The sequence below is a fragment of the Spermophilus citellus genome (assembly GCF_964194105.1).
Source record: "Spermophilus citellus genome assembly, chromosome: 12".
NCBI classification, from domain to species: domain Eukaryota; kingdom Metazoa; phylum Chordata; class Mammalia; order Rodentia; family Sciuridae; genus Spermophilus; species Spermophilus citellus.
The window spans coordinates 104,985,684-105,009,677 of record NC_138198.1 but is presented as its reverse complement, the minus strand read 5'-3'; the positions used below and the strand labels follow the sequence as shown (position 1 = coordinate 105,009,677).

The following is a 23,994-nucleotide window of genomic DNA, read 5'->3' as shown; positions in this document are numbered from 1 at the left end:
ATAGAACATGGGCTAAGTGGATAAGGTGTGTAGTTGAACTTGTTTTGGCCTTTGTTGCAACTTTAGTTAAATTTAGTTTGAGAAGACTTTATTTTCTGCAAGGTTTGCTGTCTGTGTGTGATTTTTAAAACCTTTTTTTTTTTTGGTTTGGTTACTCAGTTTCTGAGCCACCAGCTTTCTGGACTATGGGAGAATTGGCTTGCTTTATATTCCAGCTGTCTGTTACTTGGTCTTTTTCAGGCAAGCTCTCATGACTAGTGAGGTATTTTTCTACAAGTAATACCTTCCCAAGGGTTTGGCAGTTCAAAATCCAGGGTATCTATCTGGGTGAGGTTATTCTCCTTTCTGTATTGTCCTACCTCAACCTTTGGCAGTTGAATGTGAGGAGTTTATTGGATTTATTTCTCTCTTTCTTCTCCAGAGGGCAGATTCCTTACATTTTGGGGGACCTTAAGCTTTTAAAAGGAGCTCCTGCAGCTTTCTAGCCCTGTTCTTCAACCTTTGGCATACTTTGGCAAGCACTTAGTGACGGCCTGTGGGAGTGAAGGGGTGGATGAAGTTCGCTCTTTGAGATCTTGGAATTCTAATGTGTCAGTGTACATGTTGCCGCTAAAATTCATTACAGTGTAGACTGGTTGTTCCTTGCTCTCGTCTGTGGAAAGGTTATTCCTCTTTTTAGTCAGTTCACCAGGAAAGAGACCATTCATGGGCCTCTCTTCTGTCGAGGTATCATAGAATTTAGTTCCATTCAGGTTACTTTGCCTCCTTAGCTGTTTGATGGTTCAAAGAAACCAAGATTTTGTAACATTTCAGGCTGGTTTTGGTTGTTAGAATGAAAGTGACAATCTGTTGTAATTTTCTTTACATCCTGATCAGAGAAGTGAAACTCCACTCTTTGGAATATTTTAAAATATATACTCTGATAATATGTACCTGATACAATTTTTGTTTTTTCACTCTAGTCGTTTTCTATAGTATTTCTCAAGAGTTAGATTTTTAAATCTTAATTCTCCAGTATTGTCTTCAAGTAGTAAGTGGTTTTATCTTTAACTTGAAAATTGAACTCATGCACGTTAAATTATTTGAACTTATAGATTCCTCATGTGGAATATTTACCATTGAAATAAAATTAAGGAATTTTTCTAGATAGGTTGCAGTAATTCTTTGTAGTTCAAGATTCTTAATAAAACAGCTAGAAAAGCCATGTAATTTACAAAAAGTAAGTATTTAAAGATAGAAAACTGGAAATAAAAATGATTAAAGTAAGTAAAATTCTGCATTCTTTTTTTATGGACACAGGATGAAGGGGGCCTGTGGGCTGGAACCTGGGGCATAAGTAGTAAATTGAAATGTGACGGACCTTTAAAAAAAGGGAAAACCCCGAAATATAGTTGCTGAATTCAATAGTTCATCTTTGCAGAAAAGATGAATCAAATCTCAGAAAAGAAAATTGAGATTTCTTTTAGTCTTTTGACTTTGAGATAAAGATTCACTATGGGAGGGGGACCTTGAGATCAATAGGTGAGAATTGGAAACCCTTGAGAAAGAGGTAAATACACACTAATGATTTTCATCTTACCCACTACTTTCTTCCCCCTCAAAATCCCTGTCAAATTCTGAAACTGCTTAGACTAAGAGACTGAACATCTAAACCAAAAGTCTTGTATCTAGGTGGTAAGAAGATAAGGACCTGCTATTCTTTGAGATGAAAGTTCTGCAGAACCTCACCCAATAACAGAAGCCAACCAGAGGTGGTGTTCATAACAGTACTATAACCTAGCAGTATTCTATGATTCTAGCATTATAGAGGAAATAATAAAAATATATACGTGAGATTGCAAAAAGTGAAGGATGAATAAAGAAATTAATCAAAAGTAACCACTAAAAGAAGAATGTGTAATAAGAGAATAGAGATTGAATAATATGAATAATTTTGATAAATTCAAAAGAAGACTAGAAAAATGCATCATTAAACATACAATCAAATTAGAACTTAAATAAAATGCAAATAGGCTAAATATTCCAAGTAAATGGCAAAAATTACCAGACTTAACAAATAACAACACACCAACTGTTGCTTTTTATGAGAGGCACATCTTTTAAGTACTCTGAAAGGTTAAGAGAAAGTAGTAGGAAAGGATAAACCATTGAAATGCTAAATGAAGGAAAGAAGTTGTAGTTATACAGATTAGGCAAGATCTAATACTATAAGCAGTAGTCACTAAAGAGAATCACATTTTATAATATTAGGGTGTTGATTTACCAGAGAGTTACCACAATCCTAAATCTGTATCCAATAACAGTTTGAAGGTTGATCTCTTCTGCCCTTCCCCCCCCCCCCATCCTTGCTGGGCCAGTTTTTTGCCATAAAGGACTTCTCTTCCTTGCATTCTTCCCAGCCCATAGCACAAAATTATAGGTAAAAAACACAGAGCAGATTTGGGAACAAGTAGGTAAATACAGGCATAATAAATGTGCAAAATAAAAATTGTTGAGTTTAAAAAGGAATGAATAAATGGCAAGCAGACTTAAAGGAAGCTCAGGTGTTTCATCAGTCATCTGGGAAATGTTTTCTGGTGCCTGTGGCAAAAGTTAGTTATTTACCAGGTGTGGTGGTTCATGTCTTTTGTTCCAGCAGCTTGGGAGTCTGAGGCAGGAGGACTACTTGGGCCCAGGAGGTTTGAGGCCAGTCTGGGAAATATTGAGACACTGTTTCAGAAAAGAAACAAAAAGTTGAGTTGTTTCTTTGTGTACCTGTAATTGGCATTACAGTTTCTCTTAGGTTATCATGTGTACTTTAATCACAATAATCTTCTTCACTGTTCTTGACCATCCCCTGCAGAGGGGTTATTATTATTTATTCCCTGTGGTTTAGTACTTTGTGGGTTTCATTTTGGATTCTGACCCCAACCAATTGTAAAATAAAAGTTTTTGAAACAGGCAAATTTGGGGTTACAGATGATTCCAGGCTATGATAATGATTAGGGAAGAAATTCTTAGTAGATGGGTACTATTTATACAGAGGTAAAATGATGGTATCTGGGATTTGCTTTGTTTAATAAAATTATGATAGAACCACATTTTAACCATTTTAATAAGAGGGAGAAGCAGTGCTGTTTGAAAAAGTAAATAATATTATGTGTAAAAATGATTTCCAACATAGTCTCTTTTTTAAAATAAATTTTTTAGTCATTGATGGACCTTTATTTTATTTATTCACATGTTGTTCTGAGAATTGAACCCAGTGCCTCACACATGCTAGGCAAGCACTCTACTACTGAGCCACAGCCCCCAGCATAGTCTTTTTAAAGACTTATACATTATTTTAACTTCCATACATCTTTTTCAGGAATGACATACTCAGTTGAAAAAGTATAGTCCGTGAACCAAGAAAGATGAAGATGAGGTATTAAGAAATAGGAGCTTCGCCAGGTGTCATGGCGCATGCCTGTAATCCCAGAGGCTGGAGAGGCTTGAGGCAGGAGGATCAAGAATTCACAGCCATCCTCCGCAAAGCAAAAGTGAGGTGCTAAGCAACTCAGTAAGACCCTGTCTCTAAATAAAATACAAAATAGGGCTGGGGGTGTGGCTCCATGGTCAAGTGTCCCTGAGTTCAATCACTGCCTACCCTACTCCCCCCCCCCCCGTCCCTCTTGCCCCCCCCCCCCAATAAAAGAAAATAAATAGAAGCTTCAAGACTATTGTGGTGGCCCATGTCTGTAATCCCAGTGGCTTGGGAGGCTGAGGCAGGAGGATCACAGTTCAAAGCCAGCCTCAGCAACTTAGGCCCTAAGCAACTTAATAAGACCTTGTCTCAAAATAAAAAAAATAAATAAAAAGGGGTGGGGAGTGGCTCATAGTTAAGTGCCCTTGTTTTCAATCCCAAAGAAAGAGGGGAGGGGGATTTCAGCCCTGAGAGAGGTGAAGGAAGGTCCTAGAACAACAGTAATACCACAGGTCAGAGGACTGTCAGTTCAGTTTGCAGTGGGAGGATATAGAACTCTAAGTGTGAGGGAGGGCTATGTGAATATAAGAAAGCTAGTCAATTTTTGATGCATTATGACTAGAAAATTTGAGGGACTGGAAGAGTGTGGGAAGAATTTGTGGTAGGTGTATAGAAAACAAAATGAGTTAATTATGGAGAAAAAAGTTGTATGATATCTTATCAAGTTACAATATTATATACATGATTATATAATTACATTTGTAAGATAATTGTTTTCATGATAGGAGAAAGGAAAGTGGTATAAGGGAGCTAAGTTATTTTTTATAGGAAAATCACTAGATAATACCTAAACTTGATATTTTAAGACTGTTACTTAAATGTAAATATCAAAAGTAGAGTGAAAGCTGAAAGATTTTAAAGAATTCACTTTGATGTAAAGAGAAACTATATTTGTGATGTCAAACTATATTTGACTTTAATCACTTTGTACATTGTTACTTAGATGAAAATGAAAATATATGTTATAAAAAGACTGAGGTACAGGTAGCAAGGATTTTTGCCCATCTTGTAGGCTGTTTGTTCACGCTCTTGATTGTTTCTTTGCTATTATGAAGCTTTTTAGTTTGATACCATCCCTTTTATTGATTTTTGATTTTACTTCTTGCACTTTAGGGGTCTTGTTAAGGAAGTCGGTTATAAACAAGTAACAAATGTTGGTGAGGTTGTAGGGGGAAGGGTATACTCATACATTGTTGGTGGGACTGTAAATTAATGCAGTCACTCTGGAAAGCAGTATGATGGAGATGCCTCAAAAAACTAGGAATGAAACCACCATTTGATCCAGTTATACCACTCCTCAGTGTTTATCCAAAGGAGTTAAAATCAGCATCCTACAGTGATGCAGTCACATCAATGTTCATAGCAGCACAGTTCACAGTAACTAAGTTATGGAACCAACCTAGTTGCCCATCAACAGATGAATGGATAAAAAAATGTGGTATATATACACAATGGAATATTACACATAAAGAAGAATGACTTCATGACATATGCCAGTTAATGGATGGATCTGGAGACTATCATGCGAAGTGAAAAAAGCCAATCCCCAAAAATAAAAGGTTGAATGTTTTCTCTGATACGTGGATGCTAACCCACAGTAAGGGGGTAGGGAGAGAATAGAAATTCAGTGAATCAGGCCAAGGGGAATGAAGGGAAGAGAAGGAAGTTGGAAGTCTTCCCTCTGGAATGAATCTGACACAACTCACGAATGTACTACGGTGAATCTCACCACTGTATATCCACAAGACTGGGAATCTTAATTAGAATAAGATATATTCCACACTTGTGTAAATATATCAAAATATATTTTTTTATGAATGACAGTAGAATCTATCAAAATAGATTCTACTGTCATTCATAAAAAAATCCAATTAGGACCTTCAAGGGATTTTTTTCTTCATAGACTACCTTTCTTCTTTTGATTTATTTCACATGCATTACATGATGAATTTTTTTCTTATACTTTTAGGGGTTTCTTTATAGTATTTATGAAAATTTAAAGCTTTGGGGAAAGTGGGGTTGTACATTTTTAATGTATGTTGTTAAGTTCTTTAAAAATAGCTTGAAGGGGCTGGGGCTATAGCTCAGTGGTAGAGTACTTGCCTAGCATGCGCAGGGCACTGGGTTCGATTCTCGGCACCACATATAAATAAGTAAAATAAAGGTCCATTGACGGCTAAAAAAACATTTAAAAAAAACAAAAACAGATTGAAATCCTAAAAGTGAAAAGGCTTGTTTTTGGTGAACATCTTTTAATAATTGACATTATTAAGAGTTATGAGTAAAGTAGTGATAATAATGATAAAATTGTTCAAAGCACTGATAGGTTTTACTTGCAAAATTACATTTGCCTGAGACTTGAGTCCTTGTAACATTGTCTTGTTTGTCACCACAATTCATTTAAATTAGTAAAGACAACATTTTCATGGACAGTGAAGAAAACTTAAGGAAATCTGTGTGAAAAGTAATAATCTGAATTTGTATCTCTTTGTAGTTTGTTAAAATACATTGTAATCATTTCTTGATTTTAAAGTTGATCTTGAAATTGTCCTTTCAATGTCTTTTTCTAGGATAGATTCACAAGACTATTTCCCTAGTGTGGAGCTACCTTGGGTAAGAGTATGTCGTCCATCTTGCCTTTCACTCCGCCAGTTGTGAAGAGACTGCTGGGATGGAAGAAATCTTCTGGTGGGTCTGGAGGAGCAGGAGGAGGAGAGCAGAATGGACAGGAAGAAAAGTGGTGTGAGAAAGCAGTGAAAAGTCTGGTGAAGAAGCTAAAGAAAACAGGACGATTAGATGAGCTTGAGAAAGCTATCACCACTCAAAATTGTAATACTAAATGTGTTACCATACCAAGGTAAGTGTTGTAGATCTGAAGTTTGATGGTCTCTTGTTGAAAATTGCTTTTGGGAACCTGAAGGAAAGTTATTGAATTTTCGTTCAAGTTACTGAATTTTTGTCAAGTCACCTCTAAATAGTGATTATTAAAATATGACTGTTTTTAACCTGTCATTTTATTTTACTTGTGAAGTCTCTTTATTTTACAAATCATTTTCTTGAACAGTGAGGTTTAGTCATACAAGACTTAAGATATATGTAGTAAATTTTCATTGCCTAAATTTGTGTGATATCCTCATTTCTGTGGTTGGATATTTGAATAAAGATTCAAAGCTCTTTCTATTTCTAGCAAATGATAACTGATAGTTTTCTCCTCCCTTGGTCAAAACTTCAGTCAGTAAAGAGTTAAAGGAGGCTGCTGACTTTTTAAATGAATTTTATATAGTTTTTGCTTGAGTTGCAACATTCCTGCCAAGAAAGAACAGTATATGAGGCAGCTCCTTAAATGTTGTATGTAATAATGAGACTTCATCTTGAAGTCTTTTATATTGGAAAAACCTATTACTTAAAAGGTTGAGGTTTTGAATGTAAATTTAATCATTTACAAATAAGTACCACTGATAGAAGTTGTTTTTTGTTTTTTTTTTTAATTAAGTGGCAGGTATTTTAAAAATGTTTCAATACTTTATATAGTTTTTTTGTGTGTATCAAAAATATAAAATTTTCTAAAATGATTGTTTTCAGTGTCGTGTGTCAGCATATAGTGTGTGAAACTGTTCTACTTGACTTGCTTCCAGTGAGCTTTGAGAAAATACTCCTGATGCTTGTAGATAATAAATCCCAGTAACATCAGCCTGTCTGCTTGCAGATGCTCACGGTAGACTATTTTCCTGCCTTGTTTGGTTGACTAACTGTCCATTGCTTCTTCTTTACTTGTTTCGTGTATATCTTATATATGTCATTGGTCTTGGTTTATTCTTCTGTTTTACAAATGCTTATGGATAGTCTGCTGAATGCAAGGCACTGTTTCCAGTCACTGGGGATACAGTAATGAACAAAACACATCCCTTCCCTCCTAGGGGACAGATACACACACTAAACAAGTGAACAAATTAATATAATTTGACATGGTAATGAGGGCAAAGAAGACAGTATGTGCAATGTGATATGATAGAGAATGCCTAAGGGATGGTAAAGCTGCCTTGGCTGGATGGTGGTGCATAAGCTGAGCTCTGAGGAGCAGCCGCTCCTTGAGAAGTCTTCTAGGCAGAGGAAAGAGCCTGAGTAAAGACCCTCTGGTGGGAAATAGCTTTTTATATTAAAGATTTTAAAAGGAAGTGGAGTGTAAAACTTGGAAAGAGTTGATCATATAGGGAGTTCAGATGTTGGTCTAAATAGAGAAGGCAACTAAAAATTTCTTAATAGATTTTAATCTTTTTTTAAAGAATTTCAGCAGTTCCTTTTTAACCAAAATCACTGATCCCTGGAGATAAATGCTGGGGGTGGGATGTGTGTAGTGAGGTGGATGGAAGCAGGCAATTAGGATGATGGTGGAGGCTGGACTGGCATGGCTGTACTACCACTAAATGAATGGATTTGGCAGGTAATTTGGAAGCCGAGCTGAATTGCCTAAGAATGAATCTGGTTGTATTTGTTGAGTGTTCATTGCGTAGGTGATGGTCATTCACCATTCACATATTAAATGCCCACTGCATGGCTGATATGATTTTCCTCACCAAACTCAAATTTGCTCTTGAATTACTTGCCTTCTAGTAAGGGAAATAAACTTTAAAAAAGAAATCTTCTGAGTTTTGGTAGGTGTCATAAAAGAAAAATGCTCAGGGAGTTATGTATAGAGGAGGCTTGGGAAGCTTGCCTTCTGGGAGAATATTGTGCCTGAGTTGAATCTAGATGGTATAGAGGCAGAATTAGTCAGGAGAAGCCTGTTGGCTCAAGTGCATCACTCTGTAATTGTGGAAGTAGGGGGAGTTGGTGAAAGTTTCTCAGCAAACAGGTGTCCTTAGAATGTCAGTGAGGAGCAGCAGATGGCAGAGATGACTTTAAAAGATAGTTAGGAATCCCAGCAAGCTGTGCTAGGAAGTTTACACTCAACCTGAATGGGATTGGTGAGGGTGGAGTCATTGGAATCTTAGGTCCAGAAAGCCCAGAAGTCAGATTAATTTACTACAGCATCAGATTGTAGTGAAAAAATGGATTCTGAGACAGTCACAAGGGGAAGTGATAGGAGCCCAGTAAGTGGATTGTCACCTCATCAAAAGGAGATGGAGTGTGGTTTTGCACATCTTCATCCAAGGCTTGTATTGCCATTGCGTGATGAGTTTCACAGAGGAGCTCAAGAGTAGAGCTTTTTTCAAGGAGATACAGCAGGTAGTGAGTGGCCTGATGGTTACCAGTGACTATAGGTGTATATATGCTATGGAAATCACTCTAGGTTCATTAAGTTTTCTTATTTTCTGTTCTTTTTATAGCTCTGGGGATTTCTTTTCATATTTTTTAAAAATAGTTTTTAGTTGTAGATGGACCCAGTAGCTTTCTTTATTTTTATGTGGTGCTGAGGATTGAACCCAGTGCCTCACACGTGCAAGGGAAGTGCTCTACCACTGAGCTTCAGCCCCAAGCCCATCTTTTCATATTTTTATAGCTTCTTTATCATTAGACATTTTTTTCCCTCTAGCCTTTTATCTGATAAATGAAAGTGAAGTGATGGCTGTTCATTACCAAAAGGTTTTTTTTTTTTTTTTTTTAAATTTAGAAGCTTGTTTATCTCCTTTGATGTGTGTTGGTGTTTTTTAAAATGTAGATTTGTTAGAGTTAATTGTAGTCTGTCTGTCAAAAACTGTTAGCTTGCCCTAAGGAGTAGTCATTCACGTCTATAATTCCAGCTTCTTGCGATGCCAAGGCAAGAGAATCACAAGTTCAAAGCCAGCCTAGGCAACTTAGACCTTGTGTCAAAGTAAATAGGCTGAGGATGGAACTCAGTGGTAGAACACTTGCCTGGCATGTGGAAGGCCTTGCATTCTGGTGATTGAACTGCTTTTCCTTCTTTTCACCCTGTTAATTGCTGTGTCTTACAACTTTTTAATAGAACAGTTATTATTTATTCCTTAACCACTAAATAATATTCTTAAACATAATACATTTTAGATGACATTTAGGCAACTCTTAGAATATAAAAAATGTAGAATATGAAAAAGATGGGTAGTGGGAGGGGGAAATTTTTTTTTTTATGGGTAAGTCCAAACCTTAGTTTAAACAAAACTATTTAAAATGGATTACAAAAATGGATTTGGTGAAGCTCATTTACTTAAAATTACAAGGTGATAATAAAATTCATTAAAATTGTATAAATCTAAAAATATATTCAGTTGATGAAGAACACAAGAAATCAATTAATGGATTTAAAAAATAACAAGTGTTTTCAGCTAAAATACTTGTTTTGTTGTCTTTTAGTGGTTTCCTCCCTTGTGCTCTCTGCCCCACTAATATTAGGGTGGAATTAAAGTTAGAGCCCAAATATCTTGCTATTAACTTTAAGCTCCTCCCATTCCCCTCACCTAATTACTCTGCTGCCTCTGGAGGTTTGGAAGCTGTAGTTAGATGTATATCACTACTGCTTCCTTCCTGCCATTGTGTTTGGTGACACAAAGCATTTCAGTGGTAGAACTTAGCCTGTGTAAGGTGCAGTGGGCTCAATAACATAAGGTTTCATGAAGCTTTTCCATTTCAGTATTTTTAAGACTGAGGAAAAGGGAGACAACTTAGTTATAAAATCAGAATGGTAGTTGATATTTAGTAAAGAATCAGACATAAGAAAAAAATGGCTTTCAAAGCATATTAGTTACAATAATGCAAAATCAAAACTTGTTAGGGATGGAGTTGTATAAAAATTTAAAGCATGTTACTCCGGGGCCTAAATACAGTTTTATAATTACTGTACATTATAGAAATATAGAATTTATCATTTTCATAAACTATTACAGGGGCTTTCCTAAGGTGATGCTTTGAGCATGTAGTCACACTTTTTATCTTTTATCTTAAGGAGTCAGACAATTGGTCAATGATTTCTGATATTCTTTCAGTATTGTATACAATAGCAAATCATTACCAAACAAACTCTTCACCCAATCCTGACCCTTAGTTTTCTTAACTAATAATAAGGAAAACTTAGCCCAATTCATTTTATACCACGGTTAAACAAGAATAGTAAAAGAAAAATTTCTACCAATCTCACTTGTATAAATAGATGCAAAAGTTATAACTGTCAGAAGCTGTGATTTAGTGGTTTATGAAAAAATCAAAAACATAACTAGGTGAAGTTTATTGCCAGCTTTCAAAGTTGATTCAACTGCAAGAAATCTATTAATATAAGGTACTGTATTCATATTTTAGAACATAATGATCTTGAATCTAGAAGGTTTTAATTCATTATTCATGTTAAAAATCAGAAATAGGAATTTTCTTAGTTTGATAAAGATACATCTAAAAATATTACTCTTAATCATGGAACTTGAGTGAGAAATATGCCAAATTGTTAATAGTGGTTAATTATGGATGACCTCAAAAAGTGATAACCTGTAGTTTTCCCCTAATATTTATATGTAAAAGCATGTCTTGTTTTAATTCCAGCACAATTAAATTTTTATATAGAATTAGGGGCATTTTGATTTTTGTCAACTTAAGATAAAGCTTTTTACTTTTTGTATTCTTTGAAGTCAGTTTTTCTGTTAAAGGACAATTCTGTTTCCATTTTCTTAGTGTCATTTTAAAAAATATGTTTGAGTATTTTTGCTTTCAAAAATTATTTACTTAAAAACATAAAATGGTGTGTGTACATGATGGGAAAATCAGCCACAGAAGATACAGTAGGAAAATAAGTATTGTTCTTATCCCTGTTCTCTTATCACCCAGTTTTTTCTTCTCAGTCATAGCTAGCTTGTAGTATTACTGATGTCTCATGTGCCCTTCCAGGATGATTTTTTTTTAATATTTTTTAGTTGCTAATAGATCATATCTGTTATGATGGTGGAAGCTTGGAATCTGAAATTTGAAAATCTGCTTTGAGTCAGCTTCCTCAGTACTGATGAGTAGATCCTGGGGATGTGACTGAACTACTTACCATTTCCTCATATTTACAAGGCAGTGTTATATGAGTACTTGCACAGTACTACTTTTAGGTCCATTGAAATAATGCAAATCACATTTATAAGCTATAAAGCAGTGTCACCATGAATAGACTATTTGAAATATTCATAGATAATTCATGTCTTCGTTTTCCCCAAGAGAATGCATGTTAACTTGTAGGCATTAAATTGTATTGTCTACCTTGCTTTAGAACAAGTTTCTGCCAGGTAGCATTGTGTTATGCATAATTGGGTTTATTCAGATATAGAACATTTACTTACAAAGTCAGCAATGAAACTTCATAAATGCAGATCAGAACTTTGAGGTTTGAGTAATGGGTACCTTTTATTACCTTGGCATACAATTTGTCATGTTCTGTATGCTTTGTAAGTGGTGAGAACACGTCTGATTAGGTCAGGAGTCCTTTGAAAGGCACTTTGAGACCCTTGACCTTTATGTGGTATCTACATTTATAGTTATTAGGCTCTTTGAGGTGGGTCCTGCTCCAGGAGCCTGGTATTCAAACCTATTTTGTGTATATGTTACATTCTTACAAGGAACATTTTTCTCACTCACCTTGTTGGTAAAAATACCTACCTGCCTAGGATCTTTGTTTCTTTATAAAATTACTGATTTATACCCAAATTATACAATCTCTCTAATTTTAGTTTTGAACACCTGATGTAAAATGTTACATCTTTACTTTTCTTGTTCCGTTAATTTAATGCCCTGGCTTTGGGGAAGATAACTCAACCTACCTAAAATAAGAGTCACAACCAGTTTTTGTTTTCTCAGTATCTTCAATCTGTTTCCTTCTTTGACTGGGACCATTACAACTTGCCCACACCATTCCTATGTGACTGTATTCTGGACAACATTTAACCATGCTGTTTACTCCTTCCCATCTCGTAATGAAGTATTTCCAGGCCCTTGTGGTCTGACATGAGCCACTGACAACACCAGTAATTGTACCAGCATCCACAGCCCCTGAAGTAGTACCATACGTGGACTGTAGAGAGGTGATGTAATAGTAAAATATTAATTTGGTATATCCTACAGTCTTTAAATTTCCTCGTGTTCTTGGCCTAAAATTGAAATGTCTCTTTTGCTTTGTTCTATGAATTCCTTTTTTTCCCCCCTCTTTAAATATGGGTATTTTCTGTTGACCTACCTTTAAGTATATGGTTCATATATTTGTTGACCTGTCTTTGAATGTATTGATTTTTTGTACTTTATCCAGTCTGCTGTCAAATCCGCTTAGTAAGTCCTTAAATTCAGATTTTTTTTTTCAATTTTAGTTTGTTTCTCTGATACAGATTCTAGATCTCTTTTAATTCTCTGTCCATTTTGTCTACTTTCCTGAATTTTCTTTAGTATATTTGTGGTAATTACTGTTTAGTCTGTGTGTCAGCTGTAATAATCTGGATTATTTTTGGTCTACTTCTATTATTATTGGTTCCTTCTTTTGATTATCAGTTACATTTTCCTTCCTCTTCATGTGTCAGTTTGAGTGAATGCTGTATATTGCATACAGTATATAAAGCTCACATATAAAGGAATGATAAATGCTGCAAATGATGCTTTTGCAAGAGTCTTTGGTCACCTTAATCTAATCAGGGATTGAATTGGGGTGAGGCTGGGTTACCATTTTAATTTGACTGAGTCTAACACTGGTTTATGCCTCTTCTGCAAACAGTGCTCTTATTGGATTTTGGTTGAAAACCTGGCAGATTAACACCTAATCCCTCAAACACTGGGGAAATATACTATTACCCTTTTCTGAGTTTGACTCTATAGCCTTACCTTTGAAATCTGATAAACATCTTGAAGAGGGAGAGACTCATGTGATTGTCAGTGGTTCTATTGTGTTCTTTTCCTCAGTGGGTTTTTTCCTTCTAGACCTCTTGTGATTCTTAGCCTGTACCTAAGATCTGCAAATGACCACAAGGGGAGGAAATGGTAGGCGGTTGTTCGTTCAATCAGAAACTCTTCTTTCATTTCAGTTATAGTTCATCTGAACTAAACTTGGATTTTTTACTGTTGTCTTCATACAGTTTTCTTCTTCTTTTCCATCTGTGTTGGCCTGTTGTGACCTGCTGTGCCTTATCTGGAAATAGAACTGTAACACAATATTAAAATGGGAAGTCCTCTTGGTATTTACTCAGAGACCTCAAATCTGAGAACAGTTGGTTACTTGTAACCTACTTTTAAAAGGAATGGTGAGCCAGGTGCGGTGGTGCACGCCTGTAATCCCAGTGACTTGGGAGGCTGAGACAGGAGCATCAAGGGTTCAAAACCAGCCTCAGCAAAAAGCAAGGTGCTAAGCAACTCAGTGAGATGAGACCTAAATAAAATACAAAATAGGGCTGAGGATATGGCTCAGTGGTTGAGTGCCCCTGAGTTCAATCCCTGCCCTCCGCCCCCCCCCAAAAAAGGAATGGTGATTCCTCAGGACTTGGAGAAAGGATTTTCTGAGACAAGCATTGCTGCATTTAAATCTATCATATTTAGACTGTATAAATAAAATATGAAATCAAGATATGAGGCGAACACTATAGTGAGAACTTCCTTGAAGAGAGTAGTATATTCATGCCATTTCCCTTTTCCTTCATCCAAATGGAAGGTCTTTGAGAAAACGTCTCAGGTTTGACATGTGTTTTATGAGGTTTGAGAGATTTTACAAAGATAAACTGAATTCTGTCTTAAAAAGCAAAAGATCACCTGGAGCCCAGTATCAGTAGAGTGAAAAAAAGGCATGATGGGGAAGGTTTGCCTTATCAGAGTTTATGGATCAAAGATAAATTATCCCATGTTAGTATGGTAGTTGTCTTGAGAGGAACAAGAGGCTGAATCTGGTTTGCAGGTCATATTGATCCAGACAGAGCAGCCTAAGAAGTTGCTGCATCTGGAGTGAACTGGAAGGAATCTATCGACATCTGGGCCTTTGACCTCCGTGGTACTCCATCCCTATGTTCTTCTCATATCAAACCCCCTCTTCCTGCTGTGCAGGAACCTAGTTGGGTTTTTTTTTTTTTTTTTTTTTTTTTTGACACCTAGAGGGGTAGAGTGGAATGAGTGAAATTAAATGAGACAATAAAGTTTTGACTTAGATTAAGCTGAATTTTTAATTTCTGAAGGGAGATTTATTGTAAATAAATATATCTGGACATGACTGGAAAAACCTTTGTGATCTTTTTGAGATTTTTATGCAGAAAGGAGGAAAGCAGTTTCTTGAGAGCTTGTTGGAAAGCAGTGATATGGGACAGCGGAGGGAGAGAATGCTTTGGGCCCAGCTTGCTTCGTGTGTTGTCTATGTACTCCTTTTGAAAATTTAGGATTTCAAATTTAGTGACTGCTAGAGACAGGGAGAATGTATTAGGGGAATGGAGGGATGTGGTGTGCACCTGCCTGAAATCTATGCTGTTTTATAAAACAAAACCGTTTTTTCCTTAACCCAGAATATTTGACTACGATTACCTGTTATCCAGTGGTGGCTTATTTTCAAAAAGACTATTTTAAACTAGAATTTTCTTCCATTGCTATCATTTTCCCTCCTGAAAGTGTTAGGTTAGTCTTTTTTCTCAAAATCCAGCCTGACTTTTAGCTCTGCCTTTGGGTTATTACAGGAAGCACTGTGAAATGGTTATCTTGAGGTTCTTAGGAAGCTTTGCTCATTAATAATGCTTAAATTAGATCTGAAAAAGGTAAGGTTTCTGATTAAATTCCCCACCTAGTCTTTTTTAAGAACTTTTTTTTTTTTTATCTTTATGGCTTTATATGTATGTAAGAGAATAAAATTTCTCTAGTTTGCTAGGCCTGTAGGGAGCAGGGGTTGTGAAGGAAGGTTATTTTTCTGTTGATGATATGAAAGTCTGGAGTTGTATACTGAACAGAAATTTATAATGAAAAATAATTTAAGTAATTTAAAAAGGGGTTTTACTCATGTAATATTATAGTGTATGTACATTACATATGTAATTTATGAAATTTCTATTTGTAAAAGCATTTTGTTTATTTCAAGGCACTATACAAGTTAGTTTTTATTTTGTGGGGTGCTAAATTAAAAAATTATTTTCATATTATAAAACCATTTCTTTACAACCAAATTCAAGCATTACAAAAGTGTATAACTTAAAATGTTGAAGGACTGGTGATGTAATTCATTGGTAGAGCTTAGCATATATGAGGCCTTGGGTTCACATCATAGCACTTAAAGAAAAAAATAAATAAACCCTTGAATTTTATAGGATCCCATTCTATATTACAATCCTCATTTTGTATTTTATGTATATTCCAGATTTTTATGCATTTCTATCAGGATTTTTGTCATTTAGGATGCTATTTTTTAATTGTTAAAATATATATATGAAAATAAGTTTAGAATTCCACAAGCTATATTATTAAATAAATGTCTTTGATTCTTTTTTAGTGTTAGCTTTTTTTTTTAAAGAAAAAATTACTGTTTTTCGCAAGTCTTACCAACCACTTTTAGAATTGATATTTTAATCTTTTCAATGCAGGGAGTGTTTTATGTTCGTGGAATATATTTGTTGATAAAAATATTTAGCAGGATCTCAGGTAGTGTTTTCAATGTAACATGTGAAGGTAGAGGTGAAAATTACCAGGAAAGGTTTTTGCAATCATCCCTCATGAACCCATTCTCCTTCTGTGAAGGACTGTGTCCAAACCAAAGAGGAGTATGAGAGGACTGTGACTGGAAGTTTTCTCCCCTGTTTTAATTTGGAATAGGTGCCACCCACTAACTTATGCAAAGAAATATTCTTTTATGAGACAATACCTCTTATAGTGAAATCTTTAGTTTTTATAATTAAGCATATTTCATAAATGTTTTACATATCTGGTATACTAGACCAATATCATTGTTTTAGTTTTGACTTTCTGTGTTTATGTTTGCCTTTTCTTTTTAGAAGCTACACAACAGATAGAACAGTATTAGTGCTTAAGAATGCACCCTCTGTTCCTGCCTGTTGCTAGCTGTATGACCTTAAACATGTTACTTTATCTCCGTGCTTCTAGTACCTCATGTATCAGATGAGGATTATAATGCCTGATTCATGGGATTGTTGGTAGATGAAATGATTTGAAACGTGTGCTTTGGACATTATAAATATTTAGTAATTTTGAACTGTATGTGGGAAGGACTCCTCCTACCCTCAAGATTTAATTTTGATGGGAGACTGAAGTTGCCATCCACACATGCACTGAGAGTTCAGAAAAGGTTCATTAATCACATAATAAGGCTTTCTGGGAAGAGCAGGACAGGCTCCCAAGTTGTTCCAAATATGAATTGAGGGATCAGTAACAGGACAGTGGCTTGGGTTGGATGTTAATTAGGGAATGGAGTTGGAGGCCGGGGTTACTGTTCTTGCACTTGTACATGTGCCAAGGCTTACCAGGACCAGAGGTAATGCCTTCCTTTTCTTATTAACTTGCCCAAATTTGAGGCAGAAGAGGGGATGGTTTAATTTGAAAGCTATCAGCAATCATATATCAAAAATACAGTGAGATTTCTTGTTAAATTGAAGCAGGATAAATAGAAAGAAAACCACACTTACTTAGTTAATGAAGAGAAAATCTTAGAGCAGCCAGTACAGAATGACATGTAACCTACAGAAGAACAAAGAAATGATTGACTTGTGGCTTCATCAAAAGAAGTGAAGCCAGAAGATTGTAGAATGACATCTCTAAAATGCTGACTTGGAAAAATCATCACAATAAATGTGTATCTACTTAATTAAAGACCTTCAAAATACATGCAGTGAAACTTGGTACAGTTAATGGGATACAATCTCAAATTCATGTTCAAGTTAGAGAGTTCAGTTAGACCTCCCCTCTAAAAAAAAAAATTAGTACAGACATAGAAGTTCTAAGTTAACATTATTAGCCATTCATTTGATATTTATGGAATACTAAGCAGACACAATCTTTTTAAGTGTTCATGGTAAACTCACCAAGAAAGACTTAATGAGGCACAAATCTTAAGTTTTAGATCCAAGTGCACTGAGTATGTTCTCTGCCAACAATAGAGTGAAATTAGAAATTAATGTCAATAAGACATCGGTAAAGAGTTGGAAATTAACACAGTTGTTTGACTCATGGTATTTAGGAAGAAAATCACGAAGGAAATTGGAGTACATTTCAAACTAAGTGATAATGAAAATAAAACATATCAAACATGTGCAATGCAACTAAAACAGTGATGAACAAGAAATTTACACCTTTAAAAATTTTACTAGAAAAGAAAAAAAGTTTACCTAAGATTTCATGTAAGTAACTTGGGGAAAAGAAGTGAAAAGTAGAAGGAAGAAAAAACAAAAGTAATAGCAAAAATAGTGAACAGATGAGAGAGAGAATAATTAACAAAGCCAAAATTCTGTTTGTGATGGCATGATTATTTATATAGGTTCTTTGGGAAGATAAACTCAATTAGATTGATGAAGAAAAACAAAGCAAAAGAGCCCTCAAGCACAAATTACCTGTATCAGCCATGAAGGAAGGGTTTTCACGCTGGGTCCTATAGGCATTAAAAGGATGACAAGTTAATCTGTAAATCATGAAATTTGATGACTACATGTAATGATAAAATTATGTGGCTAAACTAGTGTATGCAAGAAGAAGTGGAAAATCTGTATGGCCTTATAAGAGTTAAAGAAGTGAATTATTAATCAGAATCTTTCCCGCAAAGAAAATTTTAGGCCCAAGCATTTTTATTGGTAGATTCAGACATTTGAGGGACTGGGGTCAGAGCTCAGTGGTAGAGCATTTGCTTAGCATATGTGAGGTCCTGGGTTCAATCCCCAACACTACCAAAAAAAAAAAAAAAAAGATTTGCTCTACTTCAGATAGATACACAGGCACATATCTCCTGGATGTTGGTGCCTTGTCTGTAGTCTTCAGCTACTTCAGGAGGCTGAGGCAGCCATGAGCCCCAGGACTTGGAGGCCTGCCTGATGAACGTATAGACCCCATCTCAAATGAAAACAAAAGCAAACAAAACAGTTAAAAAGAAATGCCAGCAGTCACATAGAAGTTCAGGGAAAAATGAAAGCTGTTTTATGAGGTCAAAATAGCCTGATAGCAAAATTTGACAATGATGGCTTTAAAAGAAGAAAAATCACAGTTTAATATTTGTCATGAACATAGATGAAAAATTGTTAAAATATGCTCTAGTGATGTACAAAAAGAGAAGTACATTATGATTGGGGTTTATCCCAACAATGCAGTTAGTTTATAACTTTTAAAAATTAATTTAACAAATTGGATTAGTGGAGAAAAACCATGAGAGCACCATACAATTTGAGAAAATTCCACATCCATTCATGATAAACTCTGCAAATGTGATATGTTCAGACTTCCTCCTCTGATAAAAGGATAAAAAAAAAAAAACAACAAATAAGAATATACTTACCTAAAAAAATACCATGTTTTCCCTAAGAATAAGAAATAACATAAGGATTCACTCTCTTGTCTTTAGTTCATTATTATAGTGTAGGACTTAACTAGTGCAGTAAGTGAAGAAAATAAAATGTAGAAAGCATAAAGATCTGAAAGAATCTATCAAAATTCTGTTTGTGATGACATGATTATTTATGTAGGAAATCCTAAGGAATCTATTAATACAACCACTAAAGCAAATGAGCAAATTTAGAAAGACCATACTTTACAGGTTAAATGTCTGAAAGTCAATACTATTTTTATTAGTACTAGCAAACAAATGGAAGCAATACTGAGAAAACATTTCTAGGAATAGTAGCATTAATACAGCTAAAATATCTAGGAATAAACCTTTTTTTAAATACTCAAAATCTCTATATGAAATCCCAAACCCTTGCTAAAAGAAATTTAAGACAAAACTAAGAGGGAGTTCTGATTTTTGTACAGATAGGCATCTTTTCACCAAACTGACACTCAAATAACAAACTGCACTAAGTTTAAAAGGCATAAGGTACCAAAGAAATAAAAATAGCATATTTTAGAGGGATTTGACAACTAGAAGAAGGGAATGGCATGGTGGATTTTGTTTTTATGGCTTTTTTCCAAAGTGTCCCTGGTAACTGAAAGTTCAGTTCAAAACCCACTGACATTCTGCCCTGAAGAACCAGAGGTCACAGTTTGGGATAACCATAGCTACTGAACAGTAAGAGAATTTCAGTCGAGAGAGCTACAGAAGGAGAGTCCTAGATTCTACTTAGAAATTTTGGAATCACTGGCTGACCTCTAAACTCGCTCGTTTGGGGTAAACTTAGGATAGCCCTACTAAGACTGATTCAAAAAAACTGGTTTAAATTACCCAAAGACAAGTTTGTGATTTGAGTCCTACTAAGCTAATTGCTAATTTAAGCCAAAAATCAAAACATTGTAAGAATTTAACAAAAGCCCTTTATCACAAAATTCACAAGGTCAATTACTCAGCCAGCATATGAAGAAAAATGAAAATATGATCCTTTCTTAGGAGGAGGTCAATGGAGAACCAACCATGATACAACCCACATGTCGAAACTATCAGACAAAAAATTGGCAAAACGATACATAATTTTTGTGAGTTGGGAAACAGTAGGTTAGAGTGTTAAATACCTGACTTCAAGACATCCAGTGTGATACTGGCATTAAAACAAGTAGATATATGACATAAAATAGACAAAACTTATGTGGGTATTTAATTTTTTTCAACAGAGATGTAGGGAAAGGTTTGAACAAAGAGTACTAGAATAGTTGGATATCTGTAAGGAATGATCCTGTCCCCACCAGTCCAAAGAATTCATTCCAGATGGATCAGTTCTCATGCAGAAGCTAGAACTATAAAGCTTGTGTAAGAAAATACAGTAAGGAAATGGAGAATCATGCAGTAGTATTAGCCATCAGGAAAATGCAAATTGAAACCACATGGAAATAGCACTGCATAATCCCTAGAATCTAGTTAAATGGACTGATTACATCAAATGCTGGTAAGATGTTGACAAAGTAGGAGTTCTTGCATAGTGAGGGAGGGAATATAAAAAGTGCTTCCACTCTGGAGAAAGATCTGGTTGCTTATTTTAACACAAAACAGGCTTCTACCCGGTGTCTCAAGAATTTTACTTAGAATACAGATATTTACCCAAGAGAAATGAAAGCATATGTCCACAAGAAGACATGTATTTACTTGAGTATTTATAACAAATTTATTCACTATAGTTATAGCCTGGTAACAGGTTAGACGTCCATCAGTTGAAGAATGACTAAACAAATTGTGGTCTGTTCATGTAATGGATAACCGTGCACTAAAAGGAATGAACTACTGTGATATACATTAGTGTGGATGAATCTCAAACACCATGCCGAGTCAAACAGACTCCAAAGAATATATAGTACATAATTCCATTTATGTGACATTCTACAAGATGCTAAACGTATAGTAAAAAAAAATCAGGCCAGTGGTTACTTTTGCGGATAGATGGCAGGGTGACCGAAAAGGACATGGGTGGTGATGATCTTAACAGGATTGATAGTTACACAGTTTATACACTTGATATAATTTTAAAAGGTAAGATTTATGTTTCATATTGTAAAACATACCTCAAGAGAACAATGAACTCCAATTAATAGGCACTTTGAAGTGTCTACAATGTTATTTTTAATGTATCAAAACTTAAGATTGTTGGATACATAGAGGGAAAGTTCGATGTACAGTAGAGCAAATAAAACAAATATTAATTATAGAATCTTGCTGATAAATATGTATGCTTTTACATCTTTTACAACTTTTTACAGGTGTTTGAAAAGTTTTGAATTGCAAAAATGGGCACAAGATACTTATTTCTCTAGCCATCCAGGAAGTTGACATAAATATTTTGAGATGGTTGGAACTTTTTTTGAGCCCCCCCTCAAAAAAAAAAATGTTCGCTTGATTCTTAGAAATAAACTCTGTGAGGCTTTACTTGGTGTTTTATGATAGAATGGGTTGTTAAAATTCTTACATAGGTCTCTTTTTTTCATGAATATTGAAGACATTAAAATAAAGGTATTCCTGACACATCTGGACATAGATTTGAACTTTTTTCATTGTGTTATTATTGATTAGGGAGATTCAGCTTTGCATATTCTTTAAAATTCCATTTTGTGTGTTTTCTTGTAAAATTATGTAAGAAGAGTGCTATAGCACCATGTGGTGAGCTCTGTCAAAAGCCAGGTATAGCTCAAGTACTTGGAATCTAGGCTTTCTCTGTTCTATTTTGAAATGTGTTGTGAAACCCCGGCATCCTAGGATGCACATTTGGTGACTGAGTTTGTTTTTGAATGACTGTTTAATAAGGCTGCAGAATAAAGATGGAAAACTTTCTAGAAAGGGTGAAGGTTGAAGCCAGTTAAGGACCCTATTAAACTGTCTCCAGATTTAATTACTGCTAAATTATGCCTTAATTATGAAGGAATGTAAAGCATGCTAGCTGTTGGTGGTAATTCACCTTTTTGAAACAAATTTCCTATCACCTTGCTTTTATATTTATGTTATTTTTATTCAATAATATCCCAAGTTTTCAAGAAATAGTTATTAGTATGAGCAAAACCGCAACCTTTTTTTTGGGTGGTGCTGGCGATTGAACCCAGGGCCTTGTGCATGCAAGACAAGCACTCTACCAACTAAGCTATATTCCCAACCCCAAACAGCAACTTTTAAGTTGCATTTTAAAATAGTATTTGCAGGTATTTTTTTCTTAATCAGAATTGTCTACATCTTGCAAACAAAACAGAGGGGGGAAAAGTGAATTCTGAAGCAAGTAACAGGCTATTTGTTATTAATTATCAATTAAAATTATTGGTTTAATCAAAACAATCACGTTTTCAATGATAAGATAATAAGTAAATAATACTGAAGCATTTATAATTAGATCCTTTAATGTATTTTATATCTTTCAATAATATTTACATTTCTTAAGAAAATATTTTCACTCTTGTAGAAATTTGATACCATGATTTAAACCTTAATTCTGTACAAGTGTGCCCTAAAGAACTTAAGACTTTTAAGCCAGGGAGAAATAGAACAATCCTGGCTCTTACCACATTAGCTCTGGATATTTGAGTTATTTAACTGCTCGGGTGTCTTTCCCCTTTTTGAAAATCAGTTATAATGTTAATTCATGTTACAGGGTTGATAATGACTATAAATTAGATAGATTGTGTAAAGTACTTGAGTAATGCTAGTACTTATCAAATGCTTAAATATCAGCAACTTTGGGCAGGTTTTCTGCAGTGAATGAATATTTAATTGTTCACATGTATTCTTTGCTACTTTAACAAGAACAAGGTTGCTCCTGAGACAACTTTCTTGGTGGTGGAGGGAAAGGTAAAAAGCAGTGGAGGTAGGTTTTCTTGTTTTCCATTCACCATCCCAATCTGTAGTGATGATGGTGTACACACAGACACAATGTGAGCAGATGTGAAGACTTCTCTTTATTATAATGATCGTCTTTTCATTCCTGAGCTATTTAAAATATAAATTTTAGCCTTGCTAATAATATATAAAAATAAAGGATTATTCAAGTAGGATTAATTATGATATGTATTTGGTTATAGATAGTGTATCAGATTTCAAGAGCTGGAGCCTCAAGTGAAGCTTCTATTATTGATGGCATTCTGCTGATTTATACCCTTTAGTTTGTCTCAGTGTTTAATATGCTTTAATTTTCCCACAGGGGCAGCCTAGATTCTTAACCCCTTTTGGTTTGTAGAAGAAACATTTTGGGGCAAGAGGGTCATGAAAAATAATAAATTAGTTAAACAGTGATGTTTATTACTTTTGAGTTTGGTTATTGCAGTAAATGATACACACGTGACAAGAGTAATAAAACTATGAATGTTTATCAGATTCTGTGAAATGTACCTTCTTTTGCCCAAAGTCAGGGTTTTCTTGAATTTAGTTCTTATTGCTTCTCTTTTATTTCCCAATAACAAGTATGTGAATAAGTATACATATCCTTAATGTAAAAAGTATATTAATTAACAGCCATAATCTCTGGCTGATTGACCAAAGTGCAAAATGTTAATGTATAAAGTGTGTTTGTTAGGATGTACTTTGAATATTGTATATAGATTTTGTTTTAACTTCAGTGTTCAAAGATTTTAATTTAAATGAAATATTTAATGTGTTAATTTTACTGATACTTATATAAGTGTGATTACTAGGGAAATTTGATAAGGACTTCCTCTAGGTTTATAGCCAAGTGATTGGTTTAATCCAGTACTCAACTAATATTTTGTATGACAAATTATCATTGGTAATTAGTATCTTTGGACTATTAATAGCTGTCCCAGCTTTCTTCTTCACATCTTTTTTTACTCGGTCTCCGTATGTAAGCAAGAAAGTTACATAATTAATAGGGGATAATCTGCCTTTGAGAAATTGTATACAAAGAACTTTAACTTTGTGTGGGATACTGACATAGGTATACTTGGTTATTTGTCTACATATTGAAGCAGGGACATCATTGTAATGGTTTATGGTATATTACATC

At 34.8% G+C, this 23,994-nt stretch overlaps 1 protein-coding gene across 15 annotated transcripts in view; it reads left to right on the top strand.

The window, feature by feature from the left end:
• SMAD2 (SMAD family member 2) overlaps positions 1-23,994 on the top strand; it is a gene marked incomplete at its 3' end in the record, with an annotated part of 92,608 nt that overhangs the window by 28,123 nt on the left and 40,491 nt on the right. For 7 of the 15 annotated variants that reach the window (XM_081262771.1, XM_081262778.1, XM_081262777.1 and 4 more), the window contains one exon: positions 6,076-6,362. In XM_081262771.1, coding sequence (XP_081118897.1) covers positions 6,127-6,362 — 236 coding nt within the window. In that variant the 5' untranslated portion in view covers positions 6,076-6,126. Of the gene's footprint in view, positions 1-3,349; positions 3,542-6,075; positions 6,363-23,994 lie in introns of all 15 variants that reach the window. The other 8 variants (XM_081262770.1, XM_081262779.1, XM_081262769.1 and 5 more) reach the window with 3 other exon arrangements.